We start from the raw sequence: 13,627 nt of genomic DNA, 5'->3' as shown, positions 1-13,627 counted from the left end.
CAGCCAAACTTTTTAAGTTCCTTTGTTTCCTTCCGCAGCCTGCAAGAAAACTTTCCAAACAGGCATTAAAAACCTGTCCTGTTTATATTTTAATGGATGAGGAAATTTTCCAGTATCTCAGCTTCTTCCCAGCCCCACTGGGACCAGAATTTGGCAGCATTTTAATATGGGAGAAAGGAATAATTTTGCATCAGGTGTCAGCAGTGCTGTGTTCTCATGAGCATTAAACATGCACACCACTGGCCTAAAGGGGTTCTTAGGAACAGTGAGAGAAGTCAAAACTAAATCTTTATTTCTACATATTTTTTGTTCATTGTTTTAAATAATTATTTAGAGCCAGCTCTTCATTGAAAGAACAAAATGTGGGCAATACCAAATTGGAAAGGGGAAAAAGCAGCACAGGAGTCTGAAAGCAATCTGTCAGGCTCTTGGACACAATGAGGGTAATTTCTTTATCCAGGTGATAGTACCAAAAGAGAGGAAGCATCACTACACCTGTTGCTTACCAGAACAGATAAAATAAATGTTGTGAGCTTGGTTTTTATTTATTTATATGTTTGTTTATTTACATTTACTTTTTTAAATGGTAGAGATGTCAATATTGGCAGCAGTGTGGGCTGCAGTGATCATGCCCTGGTGGGTTTCACAAGCCCACAAGGAATACAGGCCAGACAAAGAGTCAGAACACTGAATTTTAGAAGACAAACCATCAGTTGTTTAAGGAACCAGTGGATGGAATCCCCTGGACAAGTTCCTTCAGGGAAAGGAGCTGTGCAGAGCTGGCCACCTTTAAAAACCTATTTATTCAAGCAAAGAGCACTCAATTCTTCTTTTGGAGCAGCTGTCAGAACTGTGCAAATTAAACACCTGGGGAGGCTGGTGTGACAGTAGCTTCAGATTGAATCACCACATTGCTGCAATAAATTGGACTGGGAATGTTGAATGCTCTTTTGGTTGTCTTTGCTGAAAAGGATGAAACTAAAGCGTGTTTACCCTTTGTAAAGATGAAGAAAGATACCTTCAGGGGGTACAGGAATATAGTTGGTGGTAACTGCAGTCCACTGGGGTTTGGATAAGGTCCTGTGCCATGTTTTCAGTGATTTCTGAACATTATACTGATACTGGAACAGTTCAGAAGCTGCCACATCCACCAAGTGCACATCTTTAATACCTGTGACTAAATCACACAGGAAAACATAACACAAGTACACAAGTCAACAATAAGTTACAAGGCTGCTTTTATTAAGATAACAAAACTCCTATAAACAGACTCAGTCACAAATAACAGTTTCTGCTGAGCATGCAAGGTATCAAATACAAGCTACTGGTTCACATTTCATCCTGAGGAGTAATGCTCAGCTTTTGAAAACAGCATAGCTCCACCAAAATCAACAGGCAGATCTCTAATCCTGTCACCTCCAAGAAGTTCAGGATTGTAAGTACTAAAAACTAGAAAAATATTTATAGTAAAATAGCTGATCCTGTCACTGAGTGCCGAAGGCAAAGACATTTCACATTTGACAGCAAACTGAGCAAAAGTTAAGAGACTCCTACATAACAAGAACTAATTGTTGTGCTGTTGTCCAAAGAAGTTGTGGACTCCCCATCCCTGGAAGTGTCCAAGGCCAGGCTGGATGGGAATCTGAGCAAGCTGGGATAGTGGAAGGTGTCTCTGCCCATGGCAGGGACTTGGTGCTAGATGGTCTTTAAGGTCCCTTCCAACCCTTCCATTCTGTGAGTCCGCGTTCATCAGACTAAGACTGCAAAGATATTTTATAGTTTCATCACTTACAACTAAATGGATTTTTATTTTTTTAGATCAGGATCTGGTAGCTCTTATTTCCATAAGGAGAAGATAAGTCAAAGTGTCTTACTCCTTATAGAGTCACTTGAATCTAAAGCAGAATGCAAATGATTATTCTGAAATTTATTGATATAGTTAAAAGGCATATATAAAAGCTCTAAAATCAATCAGTACAACCTTTTTCAAAATGTGGAAGTCTGTTACCCAGTAATCTTATTACCTAATAGAAATTGGACTAGGGGGATAGAAAAGCCACTTTCCTCTGCTATTCTGTACCCAAAACTCAGCACCTAAGTGCTTTGGCTACTAGAAACATTCATGACTTAAGCTAAGGACCAACTTCCACTAAGAGTTATTTACAATGGTGTCCATTAGTTTATAAATCACTAAGTTAGCTGTGACCCAGGCACAGCAGATTATCACTGTGTAGGAGGAGTGACTGCAGCAAGCAGAACCATGGGCTGGTGGGACAAGTTATTGACACCTCTTCACCTCCCATCCTTCAGCACACCCACTGAGGTGGGGATTTGGGGCAGCAGAGAAGAGCAGCCCAGGAAAGAGCCCTGCAGGAGATGATGACTGCATGGAAGAGGTTTCTGCTCCAGTTTATCCAGCTGAGATCGTTGTTGTACCCAATGGACCATGCAAACTGAGCTGCTGCTGCTGCACTGATGGTCTTGGAGCCAGGCAAAATTCAGGTCAAATTTATTTGCAGTTGGAGACCTCACTTAGGTGGGCAGCACTATGTGGCTTGACTGCACCATCATTAGGGTCTAATTAAGCAGAATACACAGGTATCAGTTGATTTATCTGGAAAAACATGGGCTGCCAGCAACAAAAATAGTTTATCTTTTTTTTCTTTCTTTCTTTCTTTTCCACTGAATCCTTGCTGATTACAGAATGAATCAAATTTAAAAACTCCTGCTGAAGAACACCCTGAGTAGGTTAAGCCCCAGATCCACAGGGGCTTTTCCTTACTTGGTGGCAAATCCAGTGCTTGTTCCCCAGCTTCTGTATACTTAAGGCATTGCACAATTAGGTCTTCAACGCTGTTGCAGCTCAAAGTTTCAACCTCACCCTGAGTAAACAGCAAATTACAAACTGAAAAAGAGATCTCTCTGAGGGTTTGCTGATTCACTTCCTTGAATATCAATGGGAACATGCAGCTTGTCAATATTAATGGCACAAGTGATGCTGAGATGAGCACATAGTGATATGTCACAGTGAGAAAATCAGATCTTGGAACTTGAAGAGAGAGACAGATGTCTTTGTTTTCTTCCCTTCTATTTTATCAATGGAAAAACTGCCAAAATTCACTTCAACCTGGAGCTGTTGTCACAAAGAGTTCTTAAGACACCAGGGAAGAACCAGATTGCTAAGAAAAAAAGAGGTGGAAGGGAGAAAGGGGGTATAGAAACCTTTTATATATTACATTAATTTGAAAGAGTCAGTGTTGTGTAGAGCAAGGAAAGCCAAATGCTGAGTGAAGACAAACTTCAGATCTCCTTGTGATATGATCCCACTAGGAAAAAAAATATAAATTAAATTAATCAGGACTGAGACAAGTAATCAGCTCCCTTCCAAAGACAGTTAATACATAGGAAAGAAGAGCTGAGTAGTTCCAGCTCCAAAAGGGAGCCATTAACTGAGACTCCATCATGATGTAAGAGTGTTATGAACCTGACAATATTCTTTATGCTACAACCTCTTTGCACAACTCCAGAATTCCCATTATTACGAGGTATTACTCAGGTGAGCAGAATGATGAGCACAAGGAGAAGAAGAATAAGAATGAAGCCATTCTTGCTCTGTGGAGAGACTCAGAGATTTCATGTGTAGGTTTTAATTCAATGAATCTTGATATGCCCTTTGTGCTGGTTTATGGCTCTGTGGTGGGATTCGTATCCCTGATGGAAAATACAGCTGCTGGAGTTGTACCAAGGAGTCCCAGGTACCTTCCCTTGGGACTCCTGACACATCCAGTTCTTGGGAAGCCACCAGAACATCACCCTCACCTCAGCCATCTCCCAGGAGCTGCCCAGAGCTGGGTAAGTGGGATGAAAGACAGGGAAATACAGCTAAATGTGACCACTCAAGACTTAGGAGCAGGAAGCTGGGATAGAGCTTTCCCTGTCCTTTGCCTGTGGTGTATATTACACATCACTGCGAATTGAAATGAATCACCTGCGAATGCCATGGGGATGTGTCCAGTGCATTTACTGAGGCCGTGGCATTGTCCTGTGGGAGGCCTGCTCCAGGGAAGGATTACTGACTAACTCTAGCAATAATGGCAAATAAACCCGTTTCCAGGAGCAGAATTCAATCCACAGCAAACATCCTTGAGTTGGGAAGTGCTGTTAGGTGGTGTTTCTCAGCCTGACAGCTTTCTCACTTTGCTCTCCTCCTCTTAAAGAGACAAGCATGCAAATGATGCTGAGCTGCTAGATTCTGCAATTCTACAGAAAAACGTGCTGAATCCTGTGGTATCCTGAGAAAGTGTTAAATTCTCAAGTTTCAGACCATGTGGCAGTGGTTAAGTCTCCTCAGAGCTGTGCTTTCAGACTCTCTGCAGGCACATGTAAGCACTGCTTATGCATCTCAATATTTCAAACTCTACATGTTTAACATCCCACTACTTTCTCAAAAAAAAAATCTCAAAAAAATAATAATTAAACCTAAGCTTCTGCAGAAAGGGATAACTTCTGAGATAAATTTATAAAGAGAGTGGTAAAGTTTCTCTCCTTTATTACACTAGTGACTGGTTTAAACTCAAAAATTATATGTTTTTTTGGTGGAAATAATTATTGGTGTTTTCTAAGGTGATGTGCCATTTCTAAGGTGATGTGCCATCTTCTGACTGAGATCAAAACCATGAAGGAAGATAAAGGACACAATACAGTCTTCTTCCTCTTGTAGGCTGCATCATTTGAAAACAGGGAAGAACAGTAGGAATTTCTTTCTTACTTGTATGGCCTTTACCCACAGCAAAAAGGAAAGAGGACAGCAGGTTCAAATATTCTCATATAAAAGATGTTCATCTGCAAGTATTTCACCATTTCAGGAAGAGATAAACAGCTAAAAAGTGCAACTGATCATAATTCATGTCTTACATGTGGCAACCTGGGAATCACTAATCATAGAACACTTGGTAGCTGAAGTTGTCAGACTTGATCCTGAGGTTGTATCTCCCCGTCTTTCGCTGGTACTGGAAAATGAGAAGGGTCACAACTCCCAGCACAAAACCAAACACAGCAAGGGCTATGAGGATGATGTATCCAATTCCCATGCCAGCCTCCTTCCCTCTCTTCGAATCAGATGCTATAAAAAATATAAATAAATAAAATAAATCAAGAGGTAAAAGTAAAAAACGTTGATATTCCTAAATCTTTTACTGGGGAGAGAAACAAGCCCTGCATGTTAATTATCCAACATGCCAGTACAGAATTGTGCTAAAGCAGTGTATCAGCCTTCTGGGGAGGGTGATTCTCATGCAAAGGGTGTGAGGACAGACCATGCTCTCTCTTTACATACCAGTGTAGAGTCCCTGCAGACATGAGTGTGATTTTCAGCTAAAGCAAGAATTAAAGAATTAGTGCTGGTGACTCTTTTAAATGCTGCCTTGCTTTCAGAAGTGCTTTAGAGGTGAAGCATTCCCCTAGGTTAATCCTGCCTCCATTCATTTATGATTATAAAAATTACTTGGTTTGCTTTTATCATATATGTAATATTCTTCAAACACAGGTTATTTGGGGAAGGTTCTCTGTGTGTGCTGGGTCTCTAAGCTCCCAGCTGAGCCAGCAGCGATGTGGCTGGGTGGTCAGTGGAGTGACACTGGCTTGGTCACCACGGGCTCAGTGCTGCAGCTGAGCAGTCATTTGGAGCCAACTGAGCAGCCCAAGGCTGTGTGCAGTGTCTGCACAAGTCTGGCAGGCAGGGCACAGGACCTGCAGGACACCTGTGCTCTGCTGGAAGAGCACCCAGACCCAGAGGGGAAGGAAAGAACGAACACCAAATGCCCCAGTGTGGGCAAGAGTCAAATCCCACATTGCCAACTGCCTCCCAAGGCACCACAGATCACAGAAAGAGTTCTCCTGGTTCCCTTTTAACCACTTCCATATATTTGTCCAAATCTGCAAGCAGAATTTATTCTCTCCCTTTATCATTATGCCTCTTTTCCTATTTGTCCAAGTGCTTGTAATTCCTTCCTCGATGCACTTACAGAAACATGCATTTCTTTGCTTACATTTTCAGGAGACCACTTGTTTTGCCAGGCACTTGTGTGGTACCTGAGGTACACAGAAGATAAATACCACTGCACACATGCCTGCAATTAGAGACAAGATATTTTGGCCAAAGGGCACTGCTGGCAGCCCCAGAGGTCAGTAAGAGCAGTGCTCAAGCTACAGGACACCCAGGGCATCATTCCAAGACAGGCCAAAACAGTGCTGTGCAATATATTCAGTCTCACTTTTGAATTTCAGCATAAAACAAAGGAATAAAGGAGAACATGCACGGTGGGAATGGCAGCCTGTAGCCAGACACAGAGCAGGCCCTCCTGAGCACGTGGGACTTTGCCATATGACAGCTGAGCAAGTCTTGGCAGAGCAGGTAAAGTGTTTCATGTTCCACTGCAGCACTTACACCTGTTGTTACCTGACATGATAATTCATGTTACCCCTTCAATACAGAGATGTAGATCACTTAATATGTGCTATGATTATCCAAACTAGAAATAAGAGACAGCATCCAAAAGTGCCACCTTTGCCAGGAAATCAATTTAGCACAATCCAAAGAAAGCTCTCCTCACCAGAGGCCCTTTTGGAAAATGGCCATTTTCCAAATTAGAAGTTAATCAGGATTTCCAGCAAAAATAGGAGTGAAAGCTACTTGTAAGAGCTGAACAAAGAAAGCTGCATTAATTGCTTTATTTATCTATTTATTTATTTTTAAGAATTAATTCAGAAATGAGTACTGAGGGCCTATTTGAACAGACCATGTAATGGAAGAAAAATACATTCTTCTAAGTCAGAGTCAGTTCCTAGGTCCAAAAGAACATTATGAACTGTCTATTCACGGTAACCACGAGTTAAGATTCTGATATTGGTGAGCCAAAACAGTCTCAATGAGTGTTTTACTGTAAGAAGTTATAAATGTAAAGCTGGAGGGGGCCAAATGACTGAAAACATGAGAGACCACGGGTGCCCTTGAAAGCATCACTCAGGGTAAATGCAGAAAAAGCAGGTGCATAACAAATTAGACCTTGCTTGTCCCTAGTGCTGGTGTTTGCCCTCAATTAACCTGTGCTGCACCAAATTAACCAAGGGTGCTGTGCATCAGCTGCTCTCTGCCACTTCCCCTCACCATGGAAATGAAGTCAATACCAGGGAGCCAAAGGAAACACAACAATAAAATCTCTTACATCCTCTGATTTGGGACTTCAGAGCCCAAAATAATTGCAGACTAACAGCAGTGTAAACACTTCATAACCAGATGCAATCGGAAAGGTGACTCTGCTTTCACACGTTACAACTGAAATAATTGTTTGATTTTGTGGTTGTTGCACTTGTTACCCTGTGCAAACAGCCACACAAAAGCACCTTATCTTCCTTTCTACATTCCCTGACAACCTGACAGTCCCAGCTCTGAGCAGGGCACGTGCTTCTCCACGCTGCCACGTGGCTCCAGCAGGAATACCTGCTCCCAGGGAATACAGAGGGGCACAAAACCCTATGGGTCACAGGTCTTCAGGTTCCTTTGGCAGCAGAGAATAATCTGTCTTGGCATGTGAGTGTGCTCTCAACTCACCAGCTGATTTACACAGGGGTCCCCAGGATGTTCTGTGCAGGGCGAGGGTTTCTCCAGCCTTCAGGAGTCCAGCCCTTGCATGGCATCTCTGCAACGATCAATTCAAACTCCAACAAGTCATGTGGCTTTACTAATTAAAAATACAAAGCCTTCTGATAAGCTTGTGAAAGCCCGGTGCTACTCTCACCATCGGGCTTTTGTTTCTTAGTGTTATGCTCTGTTAAACTGAAATCAGCACCAAAAGGAAGTCCAAAAGAAATGGCATCAGGGAAAAATCAGTATAAAATCTGTAATTAGTCACACTGGAACACACTGATGTGAACACACAGGCAAACTTTCCATTGACTTTCTGTTTATGTTAGAGAAACCTTATGGGAGAATAAATTTATCACTAATGCCAGGGTTTTACAAGCACTTTTGTTTGGATTTTTCTGCTGCCCATGGCGGGCACTGCAACCAGCACCAGCAAAAGCAGCACCAGCTTTCAGACCCTGCTGAGGCGTGTGTCATTCTGAAGCTACCCGCAACCTCAGTGACACATGAACCATTGGTCTGGGAGCTGAAATCCCTGTCCTGGGGGATGCTGGGGAACAGCTTTAGCTCTGTGTGAGCAGCACTTGCAGAGAGGCATTCTCTGTGCATTTCTTTTCTTTCTGTTTTTGTTCGCTGCCTTTTTGTTTTAAGCTGCAGCCTAAAGCTCCCTGATGGGAACCAAAACCTACTGGCGTTATTCAAAGGGTACTGTGGCTCTCCTGGATGAGCACAAAAAACCCCAGAGAAATGGCAGCACCATACCATGACCAGCAAAACCAGCAGGGTGTCTTACCAGCTTGTTTTCATCAGAATGTCTCAGCACTGTTACCAGTTTGGCTGCACTGAATAACATCTACCATCCTGCACTGCCAGCAACATTGTCTTCAGCTGGGTCAGCCCCCAGAAAAATAGCCATGTGGTTATTTATGACTTTGGTCTGCTTTCAAACAACTTTCCCTGGTCAGTAGATCCATTAGAGAACACATTTATGTAGTTCCTCCCTTATGGAAATGAATTTTTGGTTCCACATGGCTATGGAGCAGCCACGTTCCACCAAACATCTGCATGGTGGTGGCACACCCCTCCTCTTCCCATTCAAAGTAATTTTTCTTACTCATTTCTTACTACTTCTCTCCTCAGTCAGTCCATTTTTTTTATTTCAAATCTAAATTTTAGAGCACCTTACTGTCTTCCACAAAGAAAACAGAAAATAAATAGACTGAGTAAGAAGAAATAATACAAGATGTAAGCATCGAGTGTGTGGGTGAAGAGCTGAGCTAAACCTGCCCTGAAGCAAGTCACTATTCCCCAGAGTAACAGATCAGAGGGTCAGATCCCTGACCCAGGGCATTTTCCCAGCCATCTTACATTATTTACAAATATCCTCTGTTCTTGCTCATCTTCCTTGATCTTTGCACCTTCTGCAGCTCCTCCTCCCTTCTTTGTAAAAGCCACTGCTCACCCTGTGCAGGACTTGTCTTCCCCACATCACAATTTATCCTCAACTGAAGATACTGAATTCACTGACTTCTCACAGGATAAATTTTGCATAGGAGAAAGAACAATGCATCTTATATATATTTGTATTTGTACTCAGCTGTGAAAACTGGAGCCATCTTACCATTGTCAGTCATGTTTCCTGTCCCTACTTTTTTTGCTTTTATTTTTGTTTTTTCAGTCTGGAGGAAGCCTTATACTTTGAGAAAGGAAACAAGCATCTTCTGGTAGCCTTTTTAAATCCTTTAGGAAGAGATCATTTGCTTTAAAATGGGTTTAACCTGTGTTATTTAGAGCTAGAGGAAAGTGTTAAACAATGGGGGAACACCAAACCGCTAATGAAAACATCCTTGAAAGAAAAAGAGCCAGGAAGGTTGGCAGAGGAAGAGGAGAATTCCCAAGTGTCTGCTAGTAAGAAAAAAACCCCACATCAGTTAAATGTTTTTTCTTATTCCTATGGCAGCAACACATTTTTAAAGCTGTGTATCACTTACTTGCGAGTAAAAAGAAACAATGCAATGCTTTGTAGCACAGACAATTAAAAATTGCAGTTCTTATCAGAATATGGATTAGTTTATTGCTTCAAAAAGCCATAATAAACTCTATTAAAGTCACAGCCCTAGAAACTTAATGACACTTAGCTTCCTTTCCTGGCATCTAAACTCTCAGCTGAAGAAGCAAATCTGTAGTGAATAAGAAAAAAAAAAAAGGATAGAAAAATGCATAAATTTACTCAGACGTTCTTCTGACTCCTCTGGGAGTTCCTATTTTGTGACACATCCATCTGAGCTGATACTTTTCTAACCAGCCCAATTTCATTGCTTTTTAGTCATCCTTAAAATGAGTGGAAGGTTGAGTTCTCAGGTTCCCCAGCTCTGTGCAAGCTCCATGTGTTTTTCTAGGAGGATGAGCAACAGGAAGAAAAGCTGACCCTTCCATATGGTTGTAGTGTTTCCCTACTCCTCTCTGCTCTCACCAGAGAACAAAAGAAACCTCAAGAGTTATTTTAAACCTTGTTTTCAAACACTACTCCTTCCATTCCATCACAGGAGTCCATATGACAATGAGAAAAATATATTTGGGGGGGGAAAATAACAGAGCAAAACACTTACAGTCCTGCAGGTGCTTCCTGGTGACTCCATACAAATACGAATTCTGCAGTGTAAGTAAACCACAGAGTTGTTGACAAAGGAAAAAATTTTCATCTTAAACTGAGCTTTGCTCGAATTCCCATTTTCCAGCAGAGTGGTGTAAGTGTTTGGGATGGGACAGCTGAAAAGGGAGACAAGAACCACACAGAGCAGCTAAGGCTAGAGAAGGCAGGTTTTGGTTCTAGCACAGAACTTGGGTTTTAAGGCTTTCCTTCCTTTAGGAAATTACAGCCAGACCCTTCATGAAGCAGCTCTGGCAGTGCAGTGGGGATAAGGGGCTGTTTGCTGCTTTATTCTCACAGTGACCTTATGGAACAAGAGATGGGGTAAGTGGTTGGAGAGTTGGAGAAGAAGGGAAAGAATAACAGAAAGAAGGATTTAAACTTGGCTTCACCAAACACAAATTGAAAAAAACCATCAAATTTAAAGGACTAGATTTTGTTACTGAGGAAAATTATTATCCTGTATTTTAAGATGGCAGGTGAGCCTAAGAAATATGACATTGGGGTGAGATCAGGGATCCAGACAGGAACAAACCTCTTTCACCAGAGACTGCTTTAATATCATGTGTGAGGAATTAAATAACCTATTTCTTCTCTGACAAGAGGCACATAAGCTCTTGATAAAGCTGAAACCACAGAGAAACCTCTGAAGCATAGAGAAGGAGATAAAGCACCCACTTCTCAAATGCCCTTTCACTACTGACTACCAAAATCACCTTAAGTGATTTCTTCAGGTTAAAAACACAATTCCCTCACAAAACTGTAAGGAAGACAACCAAACTCAAAAAACTTCCACATGGCCCTTTGAAATCTCTTTTCATATCTACCTTTCTTGTTCAAAGAAGGTGTAATCAGGCCAAATAGAAAGGGGGTGTGCTTTGGTGAGAACAGATGTAAAAGGCATTGAAAATATAACACATTATTAGTCAGTACCACTGTAAGACCTAAGGTATGGCTCATGGTATTTACAAATGGCATTGCTGTACCTGTTGCTGATAAAAACAAATGACAGGGGATCCACTGAATTATTGGTTGGAGTGGCCCAGCAGTCAGTGAGAACCACCTTGAGCTTGCTGTCTGCCCTCTGCATCCCCACTTCAATCAGCACATCCTCACTGGCAGAGACACTGAAATTTCTGGGGACTGGGGAGTTTCCAATAAACAACTGCATTTCTGTTCTGAAGTGTCCAGATCCGTGCAAATCCTCAAAGATGGTGTAAAGTCTGAAAAAAAATCAATTATCATTCTTTAAAGACCACAAAATTGACTGTAAGGCTCTGCAAGTCTTAAATCAGTGCCTGTTTTCCTACATATTTAAACAGTGAAGGGTTATCTGCAGTCCAGGATGGCAGGACTCTGTTCAAAAGAAAAGGTGAAAATGCATTGAGTTTTCAGCTGGGGAGGCAGAGAGCATGGAAACACAAGTGGGAAAATCCAAAGGGTGGTCTCAGCAATTCAAACAGGGCAGAGAGAAACTGCTCTGAGTGGAGCAGAAGGAGAGCAAGACTCTGAAAGCTCAAAACAAGGACAGTAAAAGCTTAGTGCAGAAGAGAAGAACCAAAAAAAAAAACAACTGAGACAGGGAAAATCTGAACAAAAAGTGAAAGGCATGAGAAAATTATAGAGCTCAAAGGAAAGTGCCCTGACAAAGATTTTGCTGGGGAATAGGAAGGAAAATACAATCTCTGGACAGGGCTAGAAAACAGAAACTGGATTTGGTGCCAATAGTTTAAACATGATGATAGGCAAGAGAGGAGGTGCTCTTGTATGAAGGGAGGACACTCCCCATGAGAGAAAAGCTTCTATTGTCACATCTTCTGTCAGCACAGCCTTGATTCTCTGTGGAGTGTGGCTCTGATTCCATCTTACTTGAAGGTGAGGCCTTACACAACAAAAAAAGTATTTGCATTATGTATCTTCTGGTTTTTCAAGTTGACCAAAGAAGGATTTGGGGGAGATTAAAAAATGCCATTCTCAGAAGGCACACAGCAATCTGCAGGCCCATGTCAAGTGGGAAGATACACTATAGATATGTTCCAAAAGCAGGAAAATGCTGTTATTGCTACAAGAGATTGCCCAGGAAGGCAATGAGGAATTCTGACTCCTGAAGCAGCAGTTCCCAAAGGTTTATTTTCAGCTGTGGTTTAGCCAGGTAAAGGCCAAGCTTGTTGGATCTACTGGTACATTAGTCAGAGTAGGGGAGAAGCACAGCAGGGATCTCCTTGGTGCCTTGGAATGGCTACCTAGAACAGAGGCTAGACAGAGTTAGGGAACAAAGTGAGTATTTATTAAAGGCATTTAACAGATACACCTTGGGCAGTGCAGGAGCCTGGCAGAGGCTACACCCAAGATGGATGATGGTCATGAGTTTTTCAGACAGAAAAATAGTTTGGTCTACTTGTATATCAAAAGTTAATTGTCCAATCACAGCTCCAGGTAATGAAGTCACATTCCCCTGGTTTGCTTCTCCCCCCAGTTCACTTTTGTTTATACTTTTCAGGCCTGAGGTTGTGATGACGACCTTGGTTCTCAATCCTTGGAAGGATCACACTGTGAAGAGATCTTACTAACACCCTCAGTGGAGTTCAGAGTCATACACTAATGCAGTACAGGATCTGAAAAATATAAAAGCTAAAACTTAAGGCATGGTTCTGAGCACAGGATTCCCAGGATGGCAGACTGCTCCCAGTGCTGTCACTGGATACAGCTACAGCCCCTGGGGATTTTCCCAACGCAGCAGCACTCAGCCACACAGCAGGATTTCAAAGCAGAGAGAGGTGCTCCTCACCCATCTGCAGTGTACCCAGAGGAAGTCAAGACATCATTTTGAAACACACAGTGGATGGGACTGGCAATGTTCAAGTGGTGGATGATTCCCTGAGCAGAAACATCATTCCGAAGGGTGGTTTTCACCACGGTAGTAGTCATGTTCTGCAGCACAGAAAGGAGAGAGCACATCAGCATTTCCAGGGTTGTACCAGAGCTTTACAACTTCAGGTGCTTGGGTGTTCCCCGTTCTCCTGACAGCAAAAATCAAACAGATTAAACCTCCAGTATCTTTGTTGCTGAACAAATAACAACAAAGAAAACACACCAGTCTTCCTCCTTTTCCTTTTTGTCATATCATAGAATCATAGAATCATAGAATCATAGAATCATAGAATCATAGAATCATAGAATCACAGAACAGCTTTGGCTGGAAGGGATCTTAAAAATCATCCAGTTCCAAACCCCCTGCCATAGGCAAGGACACCTTCCACTAGACCAGGCTGCCTAGAGACCCTTCCAGCCTGGCCTTGATCACTTGCAGGGATGGGGCAATGATCATTCCTTAG

The 13,627-nt window shown here is 42.2% G+C and overlaps 1 protein-coding gene across 1 annotated transcript in view; it reads right to left on the bottom strand.

The window, feature by feature from the left end:
• Positions 1–1,326: 1,326 nt before the first annotated feature.
• UMODL1 (uromodulin like 1) overlaps positions 1,327–13,627 on the bottom strand; it is a 52,763-nt gene continuing 40,462 nt past the window's right edge. Inside the window, exons 17-22 of the mRNA XM_088068294.1 lie at positions 13,081–13,223; positions 11,279–11,515; positions 10,252–10,411; positions 7,610–7,697; positions 4,915–5,122; positions 1,327–3,326 (exon numbers count right to left, since the gene is read on the bottom strand). Of these exons, the coding sequence (XP_087924420.1) occupies positions 4,935–5,122; positions 7,610–7,697; positions 10,252–10,411; positions 11,279–11,515; positions 13,081–13,223 (816 nt within the window). The 3' untranslated portion in view covers positions 1,327–3,326; positions 4,915–4,934. The remainder of the gene's footprint in view (positions 3,327–4,914; positions 5,123–7,609; positions 7,698–10,251; positions 10,412–11,278; positions 11,516–13,080; positions 13,224–13,627) is intronic.

Source organism: Pseudopodoces humilis, chromosome 2 (genome assembly GCF_049639895.1).
Source record: "Pseudopodoces humilis isolate 2021_Gansu_Grassland_sample_001 chromosome 2, ASM4963989v1, whole genome shotgun sequence".
Taxonomy (NCBI): domain Eukaryota; kingdom Metazoa; phylum Chordata; class Aves; order Passeriformes; family Paridae; genus Pseudopodoces; species Pseudopodoces humilis.
This window is presented reverse-complemented; position numbering and strand designations above follow the sequence as displayed.